The sequence below is a fragment of the Copadichromis virginalis genome, linkage group LG7 (assembly GCF_057382275.1).
Source record: "Copadichromis virginalis isolate Kocher_CV1m ecotype Utaka linkage group LG7, C_Virginalis_male_GT1.1, whole genome shotgun sequence".
NCBI lineage: Eukaryota > Metazoa > Chordata > Actinopteri > Cichliformes > Cichlidae > Copadichromis > Copadichromis virginalis.
The window spans coordinates 3064776-3091784 of record NC_140624.1 but is presented as its reverse complement, the minus strand read 5'-3'; the positions used below and the strand labels follow the sequence as shown (position 1 = coordinate 3091784).

At 41.3% G+C, this 27009-nt stretch overlaps 3 protein-coding genes across 12 annotated transcripts in view; 1 reads left to right on the top strand and 2 right to left on the bottom strand.

Moving 5' to 3' along the window:
* LOC146704193 (solute carrier family 66 member 2) overlaps positions 1-22028 on the bottom strand; it is a 59098-nt gene extending 37070 nt beyond the window's left edge. For 4 of the 6 annotated variants that reach the window (XM_085461183.1, XM_085461186.1, XM_085461187.1 and 1 more), the window contains exons 1-3: positions 20958-21328; positions 18298-18579; positions 17962-18095 (exon numbers count right to left, since the gene is read on the bottom strand). In XM_085461183.1, coding sequence (XP_085317309.1) covers positions 17962-18095; positions 18298-18506 — 343 coding nt within the window. In that variant the 5' untranslated portion in view covers positions 18507-18579; positions 20958-21328. Of the gene's footprint in view, positions 1-17961; positions 18096-18297; positions 18580-20957; positions 21329-21849 lie in introns of those variants that run through there. The other 2 variants (XM_085461184.1, XM_085461185.1) reach the window with 2 other exon arrangements.
* On the top strand, positions 21362-25219 carry hsbp1b (heat shock factor binding protein 1b). Its single transcript, XM_085461189.1, has 4 exons — positions 21362-21548; positions 22427-22493; positions 22629-22755; positions 22854-25219. Exons 1-3 carry the CDS (start codon positions 21504-21506, stop codon positions 22748-22750), a joined length of 234 nt encoding a protein of 77 aa, XP_085317315.1. The 5' UTR covers positions 21362-21503; the 3' UTR covers positions 22751-22755; positions 22854-25219.
* Positions 25220-25422: 203 nt separating this feature from the next.
* The window catches only part of LOC146704191 (DNA topoisomerase I, mitochondrial), a 28613-nt gene continuing 27026 nt past the window's right edge, over positions 25423-27009 (bottom strand). For 4 of the 5 annotated variants that reach the window (XM_085461180.1, XM_085461178.1, XM_085461182.1 and 1 more), the window contains 3 exons: positions 26742-26842; positions 25998-26147; positions 25423-25810 (listed from right to left, as the gene is read on the bottom strand). In XM_085461180.1, the coding sequence (XP_085317306.1) occupies positions 25708-25810; positions 25998-26147; positions 26742-26842 (354 nt within the window). In that variant the 3' untranslated portion in view covers positions 25423-25707. The other variant, XM_085461181.1, reaches the window with a different exon arrangement.

The following is a 27009-nucleotide window of genomic DNA, read 5'->3' as shown; positions in this document are numbered from 1 at the left end:
GTAAAATCCGTTAAGCAGAGAAAATCAAAATTTAAAAGCTTTTTTTGCTGCCACTGTCCTTCATTTGCCCCAACAGCAGCTGCATAATCCTCTATCTTACCTTGCATGCCCGTTCAATCCGTAAATGTCTTCAACCTTTTTGAAATTCCCAAATTTGGGTAAGTCTGAAGGTAGTTTGGCCTCAAGACACTTCAGCAAGTTCTTTTTTAAGTTGTTTTTTTGCTTAGAATTTGCTGTCTGCAGCAAAATGAAAGCAGAACATTGGTTCAAATTAAGTGCTGTTGTTCTTGTGTTTCACATGTTTTTCAGATACAGGCTGAGTGAGCAGCTGTGCTTTGTTACTGATGCCAGTTGATAAGCCGTCACCCTCTAATCCCAAACACCGAAGCCCGTTTCTAACACACTGACATAAAAGACAAGAAGTCCTCAGTTTCTCCAAAGTAGTCATTTTTTATTCATTCTTTTCTTCTCAGAAACTTTAAAGATAATAACAGACGGATCGGAGTCTGTTTTCAGCAGGAGCAACTTCAGGTGATTCAGATGAAGCAAAACATCCGTGGCCTCGCTTCTACTTTTTTGCAGACTGGCACTTTCAGCCAGTGTTGGCAGCTCATGCTGTCAGAGTAGCACGAGCCTGAGCTGTGAGGACTTGTTTGATACGTCAAAGCACAGAGCTGACGCTGAGCTGCAAAGTCCAGCAAAGTTGACTGTGCTAATGTCCCTTCATGCACCAGGATAAGTACAAGAATAACAATGTTTCTGTTGCTCTCGCTACACTCAGCACATTGCATGAGAAACAAAAACACATCTGTGAGTCTATGATTGTGTGATGTTCACGTACACCTGCTCCCAGACAGAGTCGGCCGTGTAACGTCAGCTTTGTAGCTTACGATAAAAAACAGTTCCTAATGCTGATGTTTGACAGGAATTCATTTGGACCAGACACGCCGATGGGCTTATATGGTGAAGATTTTAGAGTTATGATACCTGTCTCAAACAGTACTACACAATTATTACTATTAATATATCTTCTATCACAGCGGTCCCCAACCCCCTGGCGACGGCCCGGTACCGGTCCGTGAGTCGTTTGGCGCCGGGCCGCGAGACTTGAGGCTCGGGTGTGACATTTATGGTTTTCGGGGTCTTTTCCTGTGTTGTAATTGTGTGTCTCATTTTGAAAGAAATGTTTACACATGACCATAGCGACCAGAGAGCATTATGGGGCAGAGCGGAGGATGTTACTCAGTGTTGTAGGCGCATTTCAGGAGGACGCTGCTAATAAAGTTACACAGTGAATTCATGTTTATTATTATATTTACAAAATACCACATTTTTTGTCTTGGTCGGATCATTTTATTTTGTTGTATTTATCTGCAACACCTTAAAGGCCGGTCCGTGAAAATACTGCCTGGCATCAAACCGGTCCGTGGCTGGGGACAGGCGGGGGACCGCTGAGCTATCAGTTAAAATATTCAGGAGCTGCATTTTAGCAAATTATGTGGCATTTAGTAAGCGTCTGCTCTCTTTACCCATTTCTGTCATTACACGTTACACCAAATATCTCTGCTTAAAAACTCTTCAGATTAAGGCAAAGCTATTAGACATTTTGAAGTGGATGTAGGCAGACAACAACATCCAAATGTCCTGGATCACTCAGGCTCCTTCCATTAGCTCCACAGCTCTAAAGCAGCTCCGTTCTGTGTCCACACAGCAGATTCAAAAGGGCTGTGAAAGACTGAACAGTTGGAATTGTCCAGGATGGAGAGTGTCTGATGGATGACAACCAGCATTGAGGCCGAAGCACTGAAATGCTGTGACCTTGGTGCTGAGGATGAAGGAGTGGAGTGAACAGAAGCGAGGAGGTGTGGTGTCAGCGGAGCACTCTACCCACTCTAATCCACACAGCGAGAGCATGACAGACACAGAGAAGCATGAGATCAAATTAACTACACTTTGGCTCTGTTGTTCTCTCGTCCTGTCTTGACGGTCTCTCGCAGACACACAAACACACACATGATGTGCATGCACATACACGGTGCACACATATGTAGAACACAACCTGTTTCCTCTTTTCTCTCCCAACTTTCCGCTTAATGCAGATTCACTCACACACAGACGCTCTAATGCAGTCAAAGCTAAGCGTGTGTGTGAAGGTGATCTGTTCTGATAATAATCAGCTGTTGACCAGATGGAAGAATCAGGAGGTCCAGATAAGGAAAAAGGTACACACTGTTTATTAAAGCTTTACTTCGGCAGATACATTATCAATGGGAGGCTTTCTTTCTGTTCAGATAAGCAGGTGTTAATCAAAGATAAGCAGCAGTACTGTTCTTTGCTGCAGACCACTGGGTGTGACAAAAGCTCTCTTGACCAAACAACATGACCTTCATGGCAGAGATGTGCTATGTGGGCCGTGTCTGTGTATTAGTCTAAGGGTTATGTTGGAAGAAGACCTCTTAATGCTTTAATGCTGTGCTTTATTAATATGTGCAGATTCCTGGAGGGGAATAAAGCCTTAAGTGAACATATGATATACACAGACCAGCATTACAGGGCAAAGACTTCACAGCACTTGCAAAAATAGAATGTATTGACATTACAACATTATGTAATGTCATGTAATGTTAAGCAACAGAATTAGGAGCGTTCATAAACCACGTTCAACCCTCCCACATGTCTAAAAACTCTGTTCACATTAAATAACTGGACTTTCCTTTGAAATACTGGAAAATATCAGACATGCAGCTACGCAAAAGCATTAAGGCTGCAGGACGACTTTTAGCTGATCTATGCAAATCTGTACCAATGACGCATGTAAACATGTTGGGATTCACATGTCTGCAAACTCAGGAAGCTGATACAGCGTGGTTAACGCCGTAGATGTTTGAACAGCCCTGCACATTCCCCGCTCGGTCACAGAGCTAGGAGTGAGGTCGTGCACGCCGTGACTGCGTGGATCACATGACATGAGCAACAGCGGCGAGAGCTCCATCTACGTCACCGCCGCGACCCCCCTGCAGCAGGAACACAGACCTGATGCATGAAAATATAATCAGGCATGTTTTGCAATACGCTGACAAATGCAGCGTTATATTTGTACAGCTGCACTTTTGTCAGAAGTACTTGAAGCGTGCAGATGGAGAATGCAATAAAAATGTTATCATTTTATAAATGAATCCAAATGCTCTCACAGCTCGTACAAAGATGTAAAGGAATAAGAAGAATCGTACCTGACAGTGTGATCTTCTGCCAGATGTGCATTCATGTTCAAAAGCAAAGAAATTAAAAAAAAAATGTTTCCGTAGATCCAGACAACAAAGACAACAATAACAACGACGTGCGTCGACTGGAAGTGATACACGAGTTGGCAACTTTAGCGAGATACACAGGACGTCTGTATCCACAGTGTTACACACACACACACACACACACACACACACACAGGTATAATTATCACATTACTCAGTCAGAGAGCACAATTACAAGCACAGCAGCAACATTAAGTCATTATTTCGCTGAGAAACATTGTTCAAAGTTAGCGCCCACAGCAATTTAATGAGCGTTTATCAGCAGCTCTTGATACCAGGTGTCCACAGAGCAGATGTTCTGCTACTGCAGCAAACAACAGCAGATATGCCAAGTACATAACAAATACACACTTATAAGCATGAAATTGTGTTATGTTCTTGTGTTTGCAGCCCTGATGTTGTCAATCAGAGGGAGGTTATCTGCTTCAGCTGGCTTTTTTAACATTTCTACACAGCGGAGAAAAACATGGGTGACTACTGACTGCCAAAGGCTAATAAGCTGAATCTGGGCTTATCTTTAGGTGCAAACATAGCGCTTCATACGAACCCTAAAGGACCTCAGCCGACGGCGAAAAGATTTCCGCAAAAAAATCTTCTCAAAAGTCATCACTCAACACGCTGTCAAACACCGATCTAAATAACAGGCGACGTGCATCGGTGCTCGTTGTCATACCGGTACGGACAGAAGCCTGAGCAGCAGCAGCCTGAGCAGCAGCAGCCGGGCAGTTGCTGCGAGATTGCATCAGTGTCCACTTGTTTCAACAGAGTAGATGAATGAAGAAAGATTTATAGGGTTGGAGAGATGAGCAGGAAGTAAAAATAAATTAAAAAGTTCGTGCAAATAATGCAAAAAAGGATGTCGGGGAAAACAGACAGACGACTTACTGTAGAGAGAATATTTTACTTTTTCTGAGGAATCTCAGCTGATGATTGAATGTGTCGCCTGCTTACGACAGAGCGACTCTAACGTTAACTGCAGAGCCAAGTTACATATCCAAACATTCAAACAGCATTTTGGTTTCCAGACTCAAAACTTCTTTTTCTCCTAAATCTAAGAGAAGAAAATCAATCGTCTAAAAGCGGAACGGAAAACTCAATAACAGCACGGCGTAAAGTTCACAGCGTGAACTCGAAAAGATTTAAATCATGGCCGCACTGCACTGTGTGCCATGTGTTAAATGACTCGCGCGACATTCAAATAATAATTAAACATTGCCAATCGCTGCCTTATTAAGCATCAGTGTGTACTAACACTGTCTGTGCTTCCATCGCTTCTGATAAACCGGAGCTGTTTGTGGAGTGCCTGCTTTCAGAAAACTGTGGAAGCAGCAAGAGATTAAAAATTACTCATCCAAACAAGAACGAGCATAAACAAACAATAATGACACTCGCATCACCTGGTTGTCTGTTTTTGTCTCTGTGATATCCTGTTTCCTCAGTGGCATTGCAGTTTGTGTGACATGCTGGAGACGAGTCTAGCATCTCGTAGATGGCAGAGTGCCCAGGGCGCAGCATCACCTCTCCAATTAGGACAGCAGGAAAGCTCCCTGCTACATCATCTACTACACACCACTGGAAGTTCCTGCTCCTGTGCAAAAATTATTATCTCTAAATTGTTGTAGAGTTAACACTGAAAACTTTGGCAGATTTGACTTTGTGGCAAGTTTGAGGTGGAGCTCAAACTGTTGTGACTCGTGTGGTTGACACGAGGACTACGCGTTAAATCGTGTCACAAACTTCAAAAACAGGCTAGAAATGACATATTTGGCCAAATATCCACATAAATGTGGATACTGATAAGGAAGAGTGAATATTCTCAGGACAAAACCCTCCTCACATGGAGACCACCGAACACTTTGTTCAAAACGACTCCATGTCCAGACATTTGCGTCCTCACACCCACAGTGGAATGTCAAAAAAAGTTCAGGGCTACAGTAAAAGCAGGTTCGGTCTTAGTGAGAGGCAGAAAGTTTTCTAATGAGAGAGCCTGAGGGCTTTTAAAATTTGACTCATATTCCCTCTGATCACGCCTGATCAGAGCGCAAAACCTGAGCGGTGAGAGCGCGAAGGAGGAACGGCTGAGGCCAACTGCATTTCAGCACAACTGGATGAGGAAATAATGAGCTTAAACCTCACAGCAATCAGTGTTTATTACGCAGCATCATTGTCTTTGGGAAGCAAATGACTAAAACACTAATACGGACCCACGAAGAACTGTGAGGTGTTTGTAGCAGCAGCATAGAAGGAATTCTTAGAGGTGCCAGCTGTCCATGATCAGCATTTTTAATGTACAGCGCTATGAAGACGCATTTCCCCCGTCATACGTTTTTGGGCGTATTTGCCACAATTACATGTTTCAGACCATCAAACAAATATCGTTCAACTAAAGACAAAAAATGAAGTTTTTAAATGACGATTTCACTGCTGCCTGACCAGTGTGCAAAAGTCATTTCCTCCCTTTTAAAATCATGAATTAACTGTTATTATAAAACTGAGTTCCAATTGGCTGGATCTGATTACTGTTAGACATGATGAATCAAGACATTACGTGTCTGACAAAGTGAAGGAGGAAAGATCTCGAAAAAGCAACACATCGTACCACTAACTAAAAACAACTATCAGCATCATCTATCAGTCTGGAGTGGGTTACAAAGCCACATCTAAGGCTTTGGGACTCCATCAAACCACAGTGGGAGCCATTATCCACAATGGAGAGAAAGCCTCTGGAGGGACAGCGGTGAACCTTCACAGGAAGGGAAAATTACTCCAAGAGCACATCAATGACGGATCCAGGAGGCCAAAATAGAGCCAAGAACAAAAGAACTGCAGGCATCACCTTGCCTCAGTTAAGATCAGTCTTAAAGAAAGGTGGGAAAAAATGAGCCAAATGGCATCCACAGGAGAGTTCCAAGGCAAAAAGCACACCGATGACTGAAAAGGATACTTCACTCATTTCCGTTCACATGATCTCAGAATGGTAGCGTGGACACTGATGATAGTGTGATGTTTGCTTTCTGTTTCAGGACCTGAAAGTTCCCGTAACTGATGAAACCATGAGTGTATTTTATACCAGGAGAATGAGCAGCGATCAGTTCATACCCTGGAAATTCGAAGGCACTCAGGTACTGCAGCGTGACAAAGTTTGGAAACACCTGAAAATCCACCTCTAAATGGCTAAAAAAGAAAAAATAACCAATGAAAACTTTGGAAAGGCCCAGTCAGAGTCAGACTTTCATGCTTGAAAAACCTCCAGTGTGGCTGAATTAAAACAAGTCTACAAAGAAGAGTGGGCCAAAATGTTTCCACAGTGATGCAAAAGACTCACTGCCAGTTATCACAAACACCACTGCTGTTGTTGCTGCCAAGGGTGGCAAAACCAGTTATCAGGTTTAGGGGGGAATTACTTACACAGAGCCAGGTAGACTCGGGTTGCTTTTTCCCTTAATTCATTCAGAAATGCATTCATTAATACATAAACCATAATTTTGAAACTTTTTATTTGGGATATCTTTGTTTCATAGTCAAATTTGCAAAAAAATAAGAAATCGAGTACAGAAAAATAATTTTCCAGCTAACTGTATTTGTGAGTCTGGTGTGTTTATATCTGTATAATCAGTTTGACTCAGACGAGCCACTAAAACAAATCTTTCTTTCCAGACATCTCAGACAGACAGATGAGAGCGGAAAACAGATAGACACCGACAAGGAAGCCAGCTAATTATCAGCTATTGGCTGATCAGTATACACAGCATAGAGCGTATCAGGAGCTAGCACCATGACGGAAAACTGAGAAGGAAAAAGATGATAAAGAAAAGTGGTTTCAGTTCTTTCTTGAGTATAAATCAGAACAAACAACATTTACACGAGTGGTAATTTTATATTTCATTCTTTGTAATTCATAGAGCACCGTCTCATTTACCTAACTTACATGGTATTGCCTTCATCTTCAGTTAGCATCTACCTGGACTGATAGATGGAGGTCGTCACTGACATAACACACACACACCCCCACAGATGTACAACACCCCCTGAGATTGTCCTTCTCTCTCACACACACACACACACACACACACACACACACACACACACACACACACTAACAGATGGGTAGATGTCCGAACCTCTCTTTAGGCACACACACCTGTCAGGTTATGTAGTGGAGACGGATGTGATGGATGCTATCTGTTTGTCAGGTCTTCTCCGTAGTGTTGGTCTAATGAGGCGACACCCTGTCCTGACTGACACAACCAGGTCAACAGGGTCAGAGACAACTCTGTGAATTACTAACCCACATCCATAAATAACCACAAGGTATCAGGACAGACCAGAGGGGTTTCTCTTCTGTTAGCAAAGCCCTGCAGGGCATCAGGTAGTTCAATTAAAACATGCATTCTGATTTAAACTCGATCCAAGTTTCAGAAAACGTCTCTAAAAGAAGACTGATGGAGCTGCTCCATGGGCAGAATCAAACCAGCTGACAAGCTGCTGTAAACTTTACACTGAGGCACAGCTATGGGCAGACATGTTGGTTTAGAACAGGGGTAGGCAACTCCAGGCCTCGAGTGCCAGTGTCCTGGAGGTTTTAGATGTGTCCATGATCCATCACAGCTGATTTAAATGGCTAAATGACTCCTCAGCATTTCTTGAAGTTCTCCAGAGGCCTGGTAATGAACTAATCATTTGATTCAGGTGTGTTAACCCAGGGTGCGATTTAAAACCTGCAGGACACTGGCACTCGAGGCCTGGAGTTGCCTACCCCTGGTTTAGAAGAACCAAATCCTCTCTTCGGAAGAAATTCAGAGTGGATGCCGCGTAAGACGTGTTGACAATTTGACCGGACAGCAGGCTAATGCGTGCGTACAACTGGAGTATAAAAGAGCTACAAAAACATTTTTTGCCTGTTGCAGCTGAAAAGTTTTACATGGGTGTGAAATAATCAGAAAAAGTCAGGTCCTGAGTGGTGAACCAATCCTTTTTTTCCCCCAGAGTATGAAAAAACTTCACACTGTCACAGACAATTTGCCAATATTGTAAATGGAATCATCTGAAGCCATATGAATGCATGATTATTCCCGACAGTGCCACCAGGCTCCATATCACAGCACTGATCTGAAAGAGCCACATTATCAAAGACTTTCTTATGTGCACATGTGACCCATGAAAAAGCCTGTTGCACCAGTACTGTTCCTGCTAGGTTTATGTGTTACATGGTACAAATCTAAAAAGCCCATAAACTTTGAAAAATGCTAGCTGCATGATTGGGAACAAACCGCCCCTGAGGGATGAACCGTCGCCTGGTCCATGAGACCAATGGAAGAGTCGCCAATGTTCTGGTTTTATTACCAACCAAAAACCTACTGCTCCTGTTGCAAATGCAATATATAAAAATAAATGAATAAAGCCTTATCAAATCCAAAACTAATTATAACACTTATCTCTCGTCTCAAAAATGTTTTCTCATTGCTACTTTCCTTTGAGCTTCCGGGAACAAAAATTATCACTGCAAATACCCCCCCTCGTTTTATTTGCATTTTTATCTATCCTGTTGGAGTAATCCAGTATGCCTGGCTGCTAATAAAACACCTCTCACCTAGCTGACTTCATTTGACTTGCTAATAAAACTCAGCTGTTATCGGGGCTTTAATTAAAATACATCACTTTGAAAGTGAGCAAAACACTTTTTTCCTGTTGCAGGATATGTAAATTCAATTTAGGCTGCACATAATCTCGGTCAATGTTTGTTACACCTGATTTGTGCCACCGCAGTGATGCAGATGTGCGTGAGCAGCGGTTTTCATTTAATGCGCTGCTCTGTGAGTGTGTTACTGTTGTGGTATGTTGGGCAGAGCCTGAAACTGCAAGTTATTTGTTCAGCACATCATGTGAAGCACCTTTAATACTGAACGACACACAGAGTCCATCGTTGGACGGTGTCTGGTCGTTCAGCTTGTGTGCCCTTATAGGTGAATAAAAACGAACATAGGAAAATAAAGACAGTACACAGTAGAATTAGTCTTGAGACCACACAGTTTTTATCTGAAAAAAGATACTTTCTCAATATGATAATGAAAACAAGTTGAGGGTTTACACCAGAGAACAGTGAACAGAAGTCATTTACTGCAGGAGGAATAGGGCTGCCAACTTTTACCTGCAATAATTCAGTTGCACTGCTCTTGAACGGGCATCCAGATGAATCTCATGCACAGGCTAACATTGAGCCCACCCATACATGTGTCTACAGTCATGCTAAATAAATAAAGTATGCATTCTTTCAAATCCAGGATTTCACATATGTGTGAAATTGGTGTGTAGCAGGTTTTACAGTTAGGTCACTGCAACAACATAAGACATACTAGATTGTGCTATTATTATCATTTTTATTATTATTATTGTTTATGCCAAAATATAGAATCAGTGTCTGTTTCTATAGCAATTAGGATGTTAAGTAGCAGCCAACTGCTGTTAACAGAACGTGCTTGCTAATGATTATCTGATCCTGAGCAAGTGTGAGCACCTTTTTTTAAAACAGACGTTTTGGCAGTTTGGTGGTCCGGAGCGTTCCGGCTGTGTGTTAACACAATGCAGTGATCTCACATGAGCAATTGTTGCTGCCCAACAGCCTGGGAAGGATTGCAAGTCAATTTCCAACCAATTTCCAGTCCATCATTCTACAGTCAGAAAGATTATTCACAGGTGGAAAACAGTTCCCAGTCTTCTCAGGAGTGAACATCATAACAATTCCCCCCCTAGGACAGAACATGCAATGCTCAGAGAAACTGCAAAAGAAAAAGAGCTGCAGACTGAGACTCTACAGGTCTCAGTTAGCATGTAAAAAGTAAAAGTTCATGACAGTACAACTAGAAAAAGCCTAAATGTGCATGGCTTGTGTGGAAGGGTTGTCAGGAGAAGTCTCCTTTTGTTCTAAAAAGAACGAGGCAGCGTGGTGAACGCTTGTAAAATTCCACCTAAACAAACCACAAGACCTCTGGAACAATGTCCTTTGGACACTGATAAAGTAGCAAAGTGAAGATATATGGCCATGATGTACGGAGCCAAGTTGGAGGAAAACTAAACACAGCATATTAGCACAAACACCTCACACCAACTGTCAAACACAGCGGTGGTGGAAAGGTGATGATTTGGCAGCCATACAGGACCTGGGCACTTTGCAGAGTTGACGCTGAACTCCTCTGCACACCAAAATGGGCCGAGCTTTAGCCGTCAAGCGACAGGTCAGTGAAACCAAGCACAGCATCAAATCTACAACAGATTGGCTGAAAGAGAAAATAATCAAGGAGCTGCAATGACCTAGTCAAAGTCCAAACTTCAAACTTATTAAAATGCTGTGCCAGACCTTAAAACTAGCGATTTATAAATGAATACCTGCAAACTTCAATAAACTAAAGCAACTTTGTAAAGGAAAGTGGCCCAAAATGCCTCCACAACAATGTGAGAGACTGTTGAAGTCATACAGAATACTTTACTCTAAGGAAATTATGTGGTTACAGTTGCTCCAACAGACTGAACTCAATTCAATTCGATTCACTTCAATTTTATTTTATTTACATAGCGCCAAATCACAACAACAGTCACCTCAAGGCGCTTTAAGGTAGACCCTGCAATAATACATACAGAGAAAACCCAACAATCATATGAGCTCCTATGAGCAAGCACTTTGGCGACAGTGGGAAGGAAAAACTCCCTTTTAACAGGAAGTAACCTCCAGCAGTACCAGGCTCAGGGAGGGGCGGGGCCATCTGCTGTGACCAGTTGGGGTAAATAATACAATATTTTACAAAGTTACAAAATATAAGAAATAGCTTTATCCAGAATACTACAGAGATTAAATATATATGATTGAAATTTTACTCTAAACTGTAAAACAACTTATCGCTGCTTAAGGTGGTTCTATAAGCTGCTTAAGCTGCTTAAGCTGCTTAAGCTGCTTAAGGTGGTTCTATAAGCTCAACTTTCCCATACTGCTTCTGTATTTAGCCTTAGTTTTCAAATGTTGTTCATTTGGGTTTTTATTGAAATTATTTTAAGACACACTAAGGACCACATGATTCATCATTGTGTCCTGATACATAAAACATTGGTACCTTTACCTTGACTATATGTGTGGCTAGTTAAAAAAATAAAATAAAACCAAAGGTTTGATGTCACTTTAAAAAACTATTCAAGCTTACTCCTGATATCAAACACAACCTCAGCCCTCATTAGTCTCTTTCTTTGAGATAACCACCACAGTGATTCAGTTGTTGGACAGCTGATAATAACTACAGATAGCATCCACAGCGACTTCACATCAAGTGACAAATCTGCATATAGTTCAGAAAGAGCTGCACAGTATGAGCTGGATATGTAGCAGAGACATAAGACGGAGATTAGAAGAGCTTTGGACACAGACAGTGTACAACAAGCTGACGCTACACAGGCTTACTAGTACACTAAGTCTGACCTGTGTCTAACTGCTGTGACAGGATAACAGCTTTTGGCTAAAATACAAGGACCGCTCATCCAAATAATTTAAATTCAACAGTGCACTTCCTCGAGGGAACAGAAATATACACCCACCCAGCTCTACAGCAGACCTGATGAACAGATGCTAGAAAACAACAAAGACACACACACACACTTCATTTATTAGAGAGACAACAGTGCATCAGTCTCATTAACTGTGGCCTTCATCAATAACGTCATTAAAACCTTTGTCAGCAAAAGCTGAGCTGTTGGACTGTATGAAACTATGAGTATATGTTAAAGTTGTACAGGAATTAATATTAGTATGTTAACACGAGCAATTTAAGTACAACACGACCATAACTTTGATGTGGAAATTCAAAAATAAGTCAAATATTCAGCTTCCTTCACTTTTTATTTTGATGCGCTGAACCCACAGGTGTGTCTCGTGTCTAATTTCTATCTATTAATTCATTGAAATTGTTACATTCTAAAATCAAGTTAGCAGTATTGTTTCAAAGAACTGCGGCTGCATCTGGCAGCTATGATCTGAATTTATGAGGCAACAGAGGACAGAGTAGCAGTTCATTTTATCACATTAGAGACGGTGATTCGTGAACACTTCAACAATTCCTATCATGCTTCCACTGTCTTGAGTGATAATGCTTTTAGGGAAGACCACAGGGTCAACGCTAGTTATCAAGAGCCCCGCCTCTTCTGTTTATAGTGAGGTAAGGTAACAAACAGAATGTTAAACAGCAGCTGTTGCTAACTTTCAAACGCGCTTTCTTCACACAAACGTAAGCTGTAAGTACAACGTTAAATGTGTGTGCTTTACCCGTTTCAGCCAACAGAGGAGGATGTTGTTCAGCTTTTATGGTGTTCCACTTTCAGTGACCTCACAGTAGCTCAGTAATTACACTTCATTAGATATTCTTGACTTGTTTTAAATCAAGTTTTTTTTATCCAGCCCCAGAATTCTCTTCTTTCACATACTCAGAGTTACTGTCTGCACCAATCTGACACTTAGCCTGAGGTCACGTGTGTCTTTGAATATATTCAGACCCCTTACTTCTCTATCTGGCTTCAAACTCCTGCATTATAAGGCCAGGACTGCTAATGTGGCACCCTGTGGCAGGTACTGAAGACTTTGCAAAGTCATAACTCTGAGTGAGCACAGGCAGAGACTATGACAAAGACTCAAGAACACATTTTAACCACAAATATATGAAGTTTCACCTCTATGAACGATTATGCAGAGGGCATCAAAATGGGCAGAGTAACAATGCTGATGCAGACGAAAAACAGATTCTGTTTTCTGCTGACTTTTCATCCTGATATCACTGCATCATCAATGGATTAAGGAGACAGAAAGAGCTACTGTATAGGATGCAAACACACACACACACACACAGACACACCTTACACATCTAGTACAAAAACAATAAATAATAATGAAGGTGACCTGACGAGAAAATCCAGGCTGTGTAGTTGTGTTTGTTATCTCTTAGCTTGGCTTCACTTCTAAAGTCTGAGCACTCCTGGTGAGATAGTCTGAAGAAACTTCCAGACTGTGCTACAGTTTGTGCATAAAGCCAAAAACAGCACTTCCTTTTTCACATGCCATGATGTAGTTACTGGCACTCTTTGGTTGTTTATAAGAAAGCCGGAGTAAAAAAAAGTGTGGGCATAAAACTTGCACAACAAGCTCATCCTTGAAAGAAGCGAGCTTGCTCATCTGACTGACATTTCTCTTTGTCGTGCCATTCTGGCAACAACTTTATACAATTACCTGTTTTCACGTATACAATACAAAAGCAGGAGGCACTGTTACCGGGCAACAATGGCTTTACACCTACCCTTTGAGGAGAAAACAATTACAAATTTTTACTATTAACCACATCTTAGTGACAGAAACACAAAAAGGAACTCCCAGTCACCAGTTTCAAACCTATTTGGAGACGCCTAACTGTGATTCTCATAAGCAGTGGTACTTTCCTTAATTCAGTAATCACATGACAGGTGATGCGCTTGTAGGAGGAAGTTCGTTGGGCATCTTTCTTTGCCATCCATCCATCCATCCATTCGCTTCCGCTTATCCTTTTCAGGGTCGCGGGGGGCGCTGGAGCCTATCCCAGCTGTCATAGGACGAAAGGCGGGGTACACCCTGGACAGGTCGCCAGTCTGTCGCAGGGCTAACACATAGGGACAGACAACCATTCGCACTCACATTCACACCTAGTGGCAATTTGGATTTTTCCAATTAACCTATCCCCACAAGCTGCGTGTCTTTGGACGGTGGGAGGAAGCCGGAGTACCCGGAGAGAACCCACGCAAACATGGGGAGAATCTTTCTTTGCCTTTAGACAATAATTCTGATGGCAAAAGAACCAAACGGGACAGGCGCAAGAAAAAAAAAGGAGGGGGTTCTGGTAATAATGCCGGGAGCAGAGTTTTGAACCAGTTGAAGCTTATGGAGGGATTTTTGGGGGAGACCATGCAAGAGAGAATTACAATAGTCAATGCGGGAGGTAACGAGACTATTAAACAAGAATGGACGCAGACTGGGTGGAAAGAGAAGGACGTAATCGGTTAATGTTGCATAGATGGAAATAAGCAGAACAGGTGAGATCACTGATGTGAGATTTATAGGACAGTGAACTGTCTAGGATGACACCAAGGCTCTTAACCTGAGGAGAAGGGAAAACTGTGGAGTTATCAACAGTGAGAGTGAAATGATTTGCCTTCAGTGGGCTGGATTTAGTGCCGACAACAAGGAGTTCAGTTTTATCCTCATCGAGCTTTAGAAAATTAGGATTTTAATTCCGATAAACATTCTATAAGAGAAGGTGGGAGGGAGGAATCAGGCCAGCGGGAGAGATTTAACTGGGTGTCATCAGCAAAACAGTGAAAGGAAAGATGAAATTTATGGAAAATGGTACCAAGAGGGAGGATGTATGTTATGAAGAGAAGAGGGCCTAAGACTGTACGTTGGGGTACACCAGAACTGACCGGGAATAGACGAGAGCGGAATGATTTGAGTTTAAAAAACTGGAAGCGGTCAAGGAGATATGATTGGAACCAGGCTGGGGGTGTGTCGGAGACGCCAAGAGAGGAAAGTCTGTTTAGAAGGAGAGATCGTGTCGAAGGCTGAACTCAGATACAAAAGGACAGGAAGGCTGAGAAGACCAGAGTCAGCTCTGAGTAAAACATCATTAGTGAACCATAGCCTAAATGGCACAGTGGTCTACAGATCTTCAGGGGTGGAGATATGCACATTATGCTAATGTTTTGGACACAAGGTTGTGAAATCCAGAAGAAAAAACAAACCCATCTCCTGTGCACGATATCAAATCTCAGCATCCAGCTTCAATGGCAGCGTGCTAACACACGAAGCAGCTGTCGAGTGCTCCCAGCTGTTTTCAGCTTTGTGATAAGAACTAAATACTGAAAGGAGATCATTGATAAGTCTTCACTGTCAGGATATCCATATATACATGTAGATGGAAAGTTTCATATTATATAGGCAATTAAGTGACAGTGCTTCCTATGTGATGCTGAGGAGTAATGCAAAAAGTAATGTAATGAGCAATTCATAAATTACTTTCTATAAAGCGTAAAAAGGTAAGTAATACACTGGACTATGTAATATTGTAATAAGAGCAATGTTATAAAAGAAACATTTCACTATATCTTAATGTATTTAGGAACGCAACAACAATGTGTTGGTATAGCCAACAGAAAAGAAAGAAAAAAACTTTCAGCACTGCAAAATTTTAATCTTTTTTTTTAACTGTGGGAGAATGACACTCACAGGAGACATGCAGTTCTCTGTTTGGCCTCAGTCAGTCAGGTTATGTTCTGCTCGAGTGTGCTTTGAGGCAGTGGAAATGAGGTTAGTAGGCAGATGACAGAAGTTGGCATTAAAGCAAGTGGATCAGAGATGACCTCAGCATGGACTCTGGCAGTCTCAGATATCTGTTCATAAAAGTAGAAGTTAAGGAAAAGAAGTGGGAGCCCTTGAAACTGCAACAGAAGGATCGACAGGAGGGGGAGATGGGAGAGTAGAAGAACAGTGGAGGAAGGTGTGAGAAAAAGAAGAAGAGAAAAATAAAGAGCAGTCAGGACTTCTGAGCGAGGAGCTAAGAAATGAAGGAGCCACAAAAATAGCTCCGTGTTTGTAAACCACGCCGACATGCATCATGGTTAGAAGTAACTATTTTACATAGAGATGACCCTGATCTGTTGGAAAGACTTTGCACAAGAAACGTGGAGGGAAGAGCAGGCAGCTGGGGAGAAGAGCCGTTCTGATCTATTCTTGTCCCGACCCCACCATCCCCCATCGCAACTGGACCTCAGAGCTGCCCTTAAGAGAGAGCGAGGGGCTTAATGTGAAAGAGTGTTCATGATGTGTTTTATCTGATAGTGTGATTAAAAAATAAAGATCGCTTTAAATCAATCGCTCTGTTTCCTCTGATTAACAGTTTACGCCTCAGTGGCTTGCAGGCAGAATTGTTGTTCACTGCTACACGTTCACAAACAGCCTATATGGAAATCAGACGATCCACCTCCACTTACAATAAACTATTTTATTCACCACAAAAACTGTTTGGCGTAGGCTGAAATAATATAAACAGAGGGGGGAGGGGGCTGCTGATGAGTAATAGATCAGTTCTTTGTAAAGGCAAGAGAAGCACAGTCTAACATAAAGATGATCATTACTCTCCTGTCTAAACACACACACACTCAGTCTGTAGTTCCTCAATCAAAACTCATTTAGAGGGATTTGCCTCTGACAGCCTAACAAACAGACATGCTTTCTGCTCGTCTTTACAAAGAAATATTCTCCCTGTTTCATATCCATCAACCTAAAATCAGTTATCGTGATTTATGTCTTTAATAACACGTTGTGCTCTGCATGATCAGACTATTACAAGATTCCATTATTCAGTTTTACTTCGTTGTCTAATAAAACAAAAAAAGAAAAACTGCACTAAGATTGAATTTCTGTCAGGATATTTGGCAATCAACTCGAGCGTCTGTAAAAAACACAATTACCTATAAAAGACAGCAGCCTATAAAAATAGACCCTGTAAATAATCTTGGTTGGGTTCCCCGTCTTGGCATCACACACACACACACAATTCAGAGGAGACACTGATATTGGTGCGCTTAATCTTAGCTCACATCATCTGCTCTCACTCTGTACCAATACGTCATCCACAGCTTCCTAAGAAACACATTCACATGCTTGTGTTTCCATCACATTTCTTATACTTCGTGCACACGCACTCTAAGAAGAGATATCCTGTAATTCACAGGGTGGGATGGGCCGATATTCTGCAGACCTGCTGCCTGTGCACCTTAAATCAAATCTTTACCTTGCTGTACTCTATAATTCATGTTATGAAGACATATTTGTCACAATGCCACCATGTAACCCGGCTTATTTCCACACAAACTGACTAATGGCTGTTTTAGACGTCTGCGGTAGCGTCTACGACGTAACCTACGTTTAGTGGTCGACGTTGTTGCCGACATTTATACTTGTGCTGGTGCATATTCACCTTATGGTTGAGTCCTGGTGCTTTACATGCAGTGCCAGCAAATAGAAACAAATAAAGTGCCTTGTTCATCCCTTCACATCAATTTGGACAATTTCAGTGATCTCACTCCAGAATTTTGCTTTTATATTAGTTTCCATTTTTTTACATTGAGACCGTGATTATTGATAAATTAAAAACTAGTTGCAGGCTGCATGAACATGACATGTAGTTACATTTTGAGGGAGGTGCACTTCAGGTTATGCCATAAGGTTAAAGAAGGGTTTGCAGTTATAGTGGATGGTCTCTGTTTGGCTTTGCACTTCTTACACATTCTTTAACGTGATATTTTAATGATATTTCAAGCTTTACTGTGTTCAGTGTGTTTGCGTATTCGTCACACTGGAAACTGAAAAGAAGAATTCAATATACAGAGGACAAGTCAGAATATAAAAAAGTAGCTCTCATAGGTAAGGTGTTTTGAGAACAGCAATCTTGCAATGTTAGCTTTTCCACTAGCTCCCTCTTTTGGAAAGAAGCAGTTCTCGCCTAAAACTGCTGACACAGGGAAGCATTGAATGTTGGATGCGTCACTTGCTGTAATTGTAAATGCTCATGACAGTGATTGCATGGTAAGCTGCGGTTACCTGAAAGGCGATGCTGCTTGGTGCTTACTCTGTTGGCGTTTTGCACAGTGCAACAAAGGTGGAGCATGGCAAACATGGTGAGAATCATGACCACACTCTGAAGCAGCAGGGTCAGCTCAAACTGCTTCCCTATCCTGCAAGAACAAGACCAAGGCAACCAAAATCAATCAGGACTTTAGATACAGAGCTCTTATAGATCAGCATGTAGTCCGGTAGGATCAGCTGTATTTAAATACAGAGCCTCAAGGCTGACATGACAGGTTAGCACCTTTAAAAGGAATAAAACAGAAAAGCAAAAGGATAAAAATTATGAGTAAAGAACAAATGCTTTCTTACCAGAAAAATATACGCAAGATGTTAGCTATGAGCAGCACCAGACAGACTCTGGTGGAGAATCCCTCAGTGTTGCTGCTTTTCTGGATCTCCTGATATTGCGGCACATAAGGCAGGGCTCCCCCAAACACCATTACGAATGATGCCAGCCAGGAGAGCAGCGTCCACGAGCCCTCCATGTCCTCCTCCTGGAGAACCACCTCGGCATCCATCACAGCAAGGGAATATTACGAGTGTTCAGGAGGTGGATGAGTAGCAGTAGGAGATCTGACAGACAGCAGGCCACTGTCAGAGAGTCAAAGTAATGGGAGGTCAGCAGCGTTATCATTAATGGGCATTATGAGGCGCCCAGAGTCACTAACCAGAGATTAACATTGCCCGAGTGCAATTAAATGCCTCATTCTTATATCTCACATCACAATTTTCATGTTTATTTCCAGCACTAAATCTCTTACAGGAAAGTAGCCTGTGCATGATGACCAAAACAACCAAACTTACATAAAACATGAAGCAATATACTTTCATATTAGAGCCAAAATGATCTCAGTCAGCTGATTCTGGCCTATCAATGCACACATACAATGCAGGCATAATACTGCTTTTAAGCTTCTTTATGCAGAACATAATGTTGAAGTAGACAACTATGTCATTGTTGCATAGTCTGTTACAGTTTCACATATTTGCTGGTTGATTAGTCAAAAACAGCTGTTAAATGTTTATCTTTTTATATTTTTTTAAAGTACAAAAGGCTCATTATTGTCCAAATACAACTTCTAAATGTTGGCAGTTATCTTATTTTTCTAATCATTTTACATCCATTTCCATCAATCAAAATCATTCAATAACACATCTTAGGCAAGCTCTGCTGTTACAGGCAGGCGTAGTAGTGATTCCAAACAGAGGTGCAGCAAAGAAAATGTTCATTTTTATTCAGGTTTCCCAACAGTTACAATAAATGGACCCATGACTGTCTGGAAATAGTATACTGTACTTTAATTCATTACATAAATAGGTCAAGGAGGACAGACAAGTAGCAAACTACTTTTCTATTATTTAAACTTCTTGTCTTTTATAGTGGCCACATATCAGAACAGGGATCACAAGTGGGAGTCAAAGGTCTGGGAATGTACAGCAACAGAGGACATGGACTGCCAGGAGAGGTTAAACAGTCACCGGCTGGTGAAGCTAGGGGCGTTACTAAGGTGACCAGTATGGGATCTACCACACTGTTTAAATAACAAGTCAAAATGCATATCTGCACCGACTTCTGTCAAACTGCATACACCAGCTTTTCTTTTTTCTTCTTAGCTTAAATGTTCAGTTAAACATATTCTATTACCAGGCTGTCTTCATAACAAAGGTCCTGGTAATTCAAAATGTTTTCTTAAATTAAATCTTCAAATTAATATTATTATTAGCAATGCAAAGTGACTACTGTGACTACTTGGCATGATAAGATAAGATAAGATAAGATAAGCTTTATTAGTCCCACACGTGGGAAATTTGTTTTGTCACAGCAGGAAGTGGATTTTATTTTACTTTATTACAAATGGTCACAGTAGTTCTCTTTTCCCTCCAAACAGTGTTACAATATGTTTCAGTAAATTTGATTTCATACAGTTCCCTAAAACTCCAGTTCCCTATTGTTGTTCTTCAGTAGAAACAAAACAAAAACAAACGTATTTTGTGTACACAAAACCCTGACCTACACATGCTGAACAACAGTGAGCAGTGGCATCATGCTTGTGGGTACTGTTGTGTTCCTGTTCAGTAATGACTGTGTAATATTTTCATTATCAAACCTTGAAACGCGCTAGAATGAATGTGCTCTTTTGATTGGTCACAAGGCTCAGCTGACGAATCAGTCAAACCTGGAAATCCAGTCAGCACTGGGTCAACACACTTTTGTCGTGATAACACAAAACCCTCACCAACAGCTTCTCTTCTTGTAAGACTGCTGCTGTTAACCTTTTCTCCTCAACGTAACAGCAGATGCATTGAGTGGAATCTCCTGTGTACAGCCTGATTAACATCAGAGGGCATTTATTTGTAATAAGGACATAACGGCTGTAAAAACACCAACATTGCAGAAAGCATTTTAAAGGTGTGATGATTAACAATGCAAAGTGAATGAAAACCTGCAGCAGACCTTTAACACATTCCATAAAAAGGTTTCTACGTGTTTTCCAAAGTTAAATATTATTCAGGAAATTTAACAATCCAAGGCGTCTCCAGCTACTTCCCTCCGCCTGCTGTAGAAGTTAACCATCACATGAGAGCAGCCCAAATGTGATGGACTACATCTGATAACACAACGAGCTTTGTTACGTAAGCAAAGCATAGCTTCTTTGGGTTGGGCTAACATGCCTGAACTTCCAGACATCAATTTTAGGCTACTGTGCCAGCCTCAGAGTAACAAGACACAGAGGCCCAGCATTCACAGCGAGTGGTTACATTGTTATAAACAGATGAAGGTTTCGTATAAGCCTGTGCAAATAAGAACTTTTAAGGGCAAAAATTAAATCACCAAAGAAAGTCTACCGTTTTCTATAATAGTAGAGCGAGCTCACTGGGGCTGATTCTGTATCGCCCCTTATAAGGATTTTATACCCCAGTAAGTTCCCTAATTTAAGAGTTAACTTAAAACTTCAAGCTTTACTTACCAAGCCTCGTCGTTCACTTTCCGCCCGTTTGTAACATAAACAAAACCCGCACACGAATTCTTCGGCGTCAAAACACACCGGGCTCCCGGCAGCTCCAACTTTCAAATCCAACTCGTTCAGATGAGGAGAAACGTGCGCGCGCAGGCAGGCGCACACGCACTCGCAGGCAGGCGCACACGCACTCGCACGGATACATCGACTTCTATCTTTTGTTTTAGTTAATACAGATTTAACAAAGGCTTTTGTGTGCATGTTTCTATGACCCGGACGCCTAAATGAGGCAGACTACTGCACTGAACAAATATCTGAATGTCAGGAGTTTTATGAAGCTACGTGGGGTAAATAAAATCTACAACTCTGTACTGCCCATTCAAAACTCGCTGTACTTTGGAGCAGCTCTCGCGAGATTCTCTGTGCTTTGGAACAGCTGACTGTGCTGTGGGTGTTGTGCGAGATTGCTTACTTCGAGTAGATAGCAAAACAGTCTCTAGATAGCGGTTTGAATTTTTGTGCTGTTTAGGCGCTGATAATCATTTACATCACAACATGGCTGAGACGGACCCCAAATCGGTGCAGGACCTTACCAATGTGGTGAGTCGTGATCGCGAGGCAAGCTAGCTTTAGCCACAGTAGCTTAGCCTTAGCTAGCAAAGCCAACAACAATGCTAACGATAGCAAGCTATCTGAGCTAGCAAATTTTAGCACTTATGCGGTGTTTCGTGGATTTTGTTTGGTGTGTAAAACTCTAGATTCAAAGTGTGTGTTGAGCTTGTTGCATCCAAACCACAATCCCAGACTTTAGCTCCAGAATGTTATGTAATGGTCAACCGGTCATGTAAATGGCATCACCAAATTCCAACGAGTAAACTGCACAGAATTATGTAAAAGTTACCTGCAGTACATTTTCTATCCTTATTCACCTGGCACTTATATATAGTAGGTTTCCCTTATCAGTGTCTGACTACTGAATATCGCGCAGTTTCACACAGACCTTAAAATGTACAGATTATATGTTAATGATTCTTTTAGTGTTTCCTATACGACAAAGCCTGCGTAGGCAGTGTTTGAGTGTTGCCATAGAGATGGGGGTCAGTGAGAGACGTTCAGCTTCAGTAAACCTCGCAAACGTTTAAAAACCACCTCCGCTAGTTTGAGTCATTTGTTGTTATGCATTACCTAGTTTCCTACAGTCGTATTCACACAGATTTAAAGAAGCTGAGGATTAACTTGACTGTTATGTGAAGGAGATGCAGAATGAAGAGATGGGGGGTGTGCGCTGCAGGTGTACTTGTTACAGTAAATCATAGATCCATAGTCAAGCTTTTAAGTTGTTGGCATAGAAACAGATTCACAGACCATATGCTTAAGTGTTTGTATCTGGCAGTGTTATGACTTCACTTTATATCTCCATAAACTTTAACTACTAAGTGGCTCCAGTTTCATAATTTCTGCTCTTTTCCCCTCCACAGGTTCAGACTCTGCTGCAACAGATGCAGGACAAGTTCCAGACCATGTCAGACCAGATCATTGGAAGGAATATCCTAATAATCATCTAAAACATTGTATTGATTATATGCATCAAAGTTAATAATTGTAGGCTGGGTCATTTGTTCCGTGTTAGCTGACTTTGTGATTTCCAGTTGTAATTACCAGCCTTAACTAATTCTCCACTTGATGAAATGAGCACACGTATTGATGACTTGGAAAAAAACATTGCTGACCTGATGACCCAGGCTGGTGTCGAGGAGATCGAGGCAACACCAGAAAAAGCTAAAGAGGGTCAAGGGTCATAATGAAGGTAATCAAGTAGTCGGCACATCTAGCTTTGTCAGTTTTCCTGTAAATATGTTGAATGTCAGCTTTAATAGTGAATGTTTTTCTAAATCTGTCCCACAGGTTCCTAAATCACAAGGCGTGAAGTCGGTCCTGTATTCAGGAGCAGCAGACTTTTTCCATTCTGAAAATGACTAATATTGATTTGGTGTGTCGTTGTGTGAAATGCTTTTTTATATATTGTGAAATGGTTATGTAATGACTTGAAAATTTGAACGTTACTTGTAAGCTAGAGTAGTGTGACATGCCCTTCAGCACCTCAAGTGCTCATGTGCAGGATTGCAGATTTAGCGTACTAACCTGGAGGTTATTTTCATATACATGTATATCAGTAGTTGAATTCCTTGACACGAAAGCAGACAGTGTTGGTTTTGCCCTAGCCTCTGACGAGGACTAAAACTTGCCGGCTAACAGGTTAGTACAAACCTCTAACCCAGTGTCCGCACCAACACGGTGCAGCGAATCTCTAAAGCTAGCAGTGTTTCACAGTGAGCACTGTTACAACCATTGTGTGGGATGCATTCCAATCCTGATAGTCTTCTATTAAAGCTATTTAATACACGGCTGTTTGTCATGTATGGTCAATACTTGGAAAGAGGGGTGCACTATGAAGTGAGATCAGTGAGTTATTGGAGTTGGTCAAACTTAAAATCAGTTTTCTGTAATGAAAACTGATTTTAAGATAAGCGGCTCTTTTAACCTAAGTCACTATGGTCACTTAACCTGAAGACGTAAGCCGCTCGGCCGCAGGTTATGTTCAGAGTTTGTTTTAAAAATCCATATTTTCAGAGTTTTGTTTTTTTTTATCCATCGCATTTTTAAAAAGTGTTATTTATACGCATGTTCGGGGAATAAGTTTTATGTGTCACAAGTTGTTAAGCTGCACTTTAGTGGAACCACTAAAATCATCGTCAGGAAATTGCATTATGTATGTGCATGTTTATTTTAGTGAAGCAAAAAAAAAAATGTATAAATGTTAAACTTCATTCCATCTCTTTCCTGCTTATCCAGTTAAGATGTGTGTGTGGGGGCAGGAGCCTATCCCAACTATTTAGTACAGCCGTGTCAAACTCCAGGCCTCGAGGGCCGGTGTCCTGCAGGTTTTAGATGCGTCCTTGATCCAAAACAGCTGATTTAAATGGCTAAATGACCTTCTCAGCATCTCTTGATGTTCTCCAGAGGCCTGGTAATGACCTCATCATCTCATTCAGGTGTGTTGACCCAGGGTGAGATCTGAGATCTAAAACCTGCAGGACACCAGCCCTCAAGGCCTGGAGTTAGACACCCCTGATTTAGTCCAGCATACAGAACCCACACAAAGAGTACTAATGTGAAATTCATTTCGCAATCTGCTGACAAATGAAAGCGATTTGTGCATTTCCTTTACATCAGGCACATTTAATGTATCCAGTCTAAAAGACTCAGAACTATTTCTAAGGTGACAGCACTGAAATTACACTCGGCAATAACATAATAAATTCTAATTTTTACCACTTTATGCACCAAATCCAGTTTTTACACCATCTGATAACGTCTGAGATTGGAGTAGATGGCACTTGGATCATTTTGCGTGGACACAGAGTCACGATGCATGAAACCCCTTTTTACACGAGCGCGCACTGAGCTGAAAACAAATCTCTTACTGGAGTTTTACGTTTTGTCAAGCCAGCTACAGCAAAGAGAGCCTGCCTGTGTTGAATGTTCTTCGTAGCATACCCCTCTGGTGCTGACAGAATTTTTAACAATACATCCAACTCCGAGGTGCTCTGCATTTTTCTGTAGTTTTGTTTTTTTAAACCAGAATCATATTTTCAGATGCAAATTCTGTGGAACGTCTCAGTGTTGCATGGTTTTTAAATCTATATTGTTTATAATGTAATGAAATTATAATCAACCTCTTAGGTTAGGACAGTTTGTAAAATGTAAATAATAAAAACGAACCGGAATCATTTAAACCCTGCATGTTGAAACTTCATCATGAGCACCACAGGGACACCAAGGGTTTCAGAATTAATAAGGACAATGACACAGCAAATAAGTATGTGAGCCCATCATGGACAGTGCATAATATATTCAGATGTATGGAGTGACACGGCACAAAAATAAGAATCTTCAGTCACTGGGCTCAGAAGCACTTATTGTCATTAAAGACTCTGTCATCGCATCCACAGATGAAATTATCTACTGTAAACTTTAGTGTGCTATGAACTGGAAAATGCAACTTTTACTTTAAAAACTACAACATTTAGTCTCATCAGTTCAAGAAGAGGTCACGCAACACGCTGGAAAACACCGGTCATAAAAGTTTGTTTAAATGTATTTCTGCCCTTAAATAAAAATCAGCGCATGCATATATTTTCATTGATTTTTTCCAAAAAGCAAAATCTGTTGTCTTTGTACCATTTTAATTAAATATGGGGTTTAAAGGATTTTAAAGTTACTGCCTTTTTATTTGCATTCTAATCAGTGTTTCCCATTGTTAATTTTAAAGCACTGTGTTTAGAATGAACTGGCCCTCAGTCTTATACAAACTGTCTTTGTTAATGCAAACCGACACCAGCAGAATTATGCATTTGAAACAACACTTCCCCAAAAGTGGTGTTTAAGAACTCGTGACAGCTTCTTTGGCCCGTTACTGCCTAATGGGAACCTTTATTCAGATTAATGCAAACAAAAACATACAAACAGCAAATAACAGCAGTTTTTCCAAAGAAAGTGTTGAACAAAAACAAACACCACTAAGCAAAAGCACATTAAGCACAGCTCGATCGTACCACACAGTTATAAGTACAACATGGGCAGTCTTTGAAAATACAATAAATGCAGCATTAAAGTACTGTATGTAAAATTAACGGAGTGGTTCCTGAATTGCAGCTTATGTCACCTTTTAAGACGAGAGACTTGAACAAGTTTTAGGTTAGAACTCAAAGTCTGCCTCTGTCATGTCGATGGCCCAGGCAAACTTCTCCCGTTGGGTTTTATTGTAGATTTTCTCTATAGGTACCTCCATGTTTTTACACCTGAATAGATGGGAGGAATATTAAAAATGAGCCTAAACGTCTTTATTCAGGTTTAGATCTTTTCACCTAGAAACAGAGGTACACAGACGGTAAAGTTGAAACAAACCAGCTATCACTTCTGAGTCTGAGGGAAAATATCAGTATACATCTTGTGTTATATATTTAACAGCTGGTAGTGTTCACTCACCAGGCCACGGATATCCGCGGGTCTAAGTAGTTGAGCTTTGAGGTACCCAGAGCGATCTGTTTGTTCTCTTCCCTGTCGGTTGCCTGGACCTCCAGCTTCAGCAGCTGCTCTTCACAACGCTTCACTGCTGCCTTTTTCCGCTCCACCAGCCTGACAGAGAAGGAATCATCACTGGTACAGATATGTGTGGATGGAAGAACCTTTTTGTATCACTTCCTCTCACAGTGTAACAATTAAAGAGGCGTTTGTGTAAATATTTGAAAATAGTAGAAAAGACCCGAAAACAAACATTTTTACTGGGGGGGGGAAATAAATCTGATGCTGTCATTGCAAACGCATTCAAAGTTGTTCAGCGCTTTCCTATTTACCCTGTGATGAAAATATTAGATATCATGAAACCATTCATTGCCTGAGGGTCACTCGAATGAATGAATGAATTATATTCTAAAAATAGGAGGCATACAAGAAAAAGGAAAGAACGATGACGTAACTCCAGCAGTGCACCGTGGATTCCACCGCAACCATTTTAAAACCTTTATTCTGATCTCGGGTACACACCTGTAAAGTTTCATGCTCTTGTTTTTTTTGGTTGTATTAAAGAAATAAAATGTTCAGGACAGAGGATATCAGGTATCTGCCAAAATGGTTAAAGCTACTTCGTGGTAGCCCTCAGTCCAACGCATGGACAGGACAAAATGTTACCAAAGCTTCTCTTTTGTCCGCCGCACCACTACTGACACTCACGCTTGCAACTTCGGGTCCGAACTCCCCTTCGTCTTGGCCTCCTTCTTGGCCTGTTTCAGCTCCGTCTTGGCTAAGGCCAGCTGCTCCTTCCTGGCATCAATCTGGGTGGAGAACATATGGATACAAGCTCTCACACAGGCACCACATTTAAATTCAAAATGTGACAGGACAGGCTGTGGATCCACTGTCACTTGAATTCTCATCTGTTCTTCAGTCAATTAACAATGAGAAGAATACAAAAAAGTATGATGCTGACCTTTCTAATCCA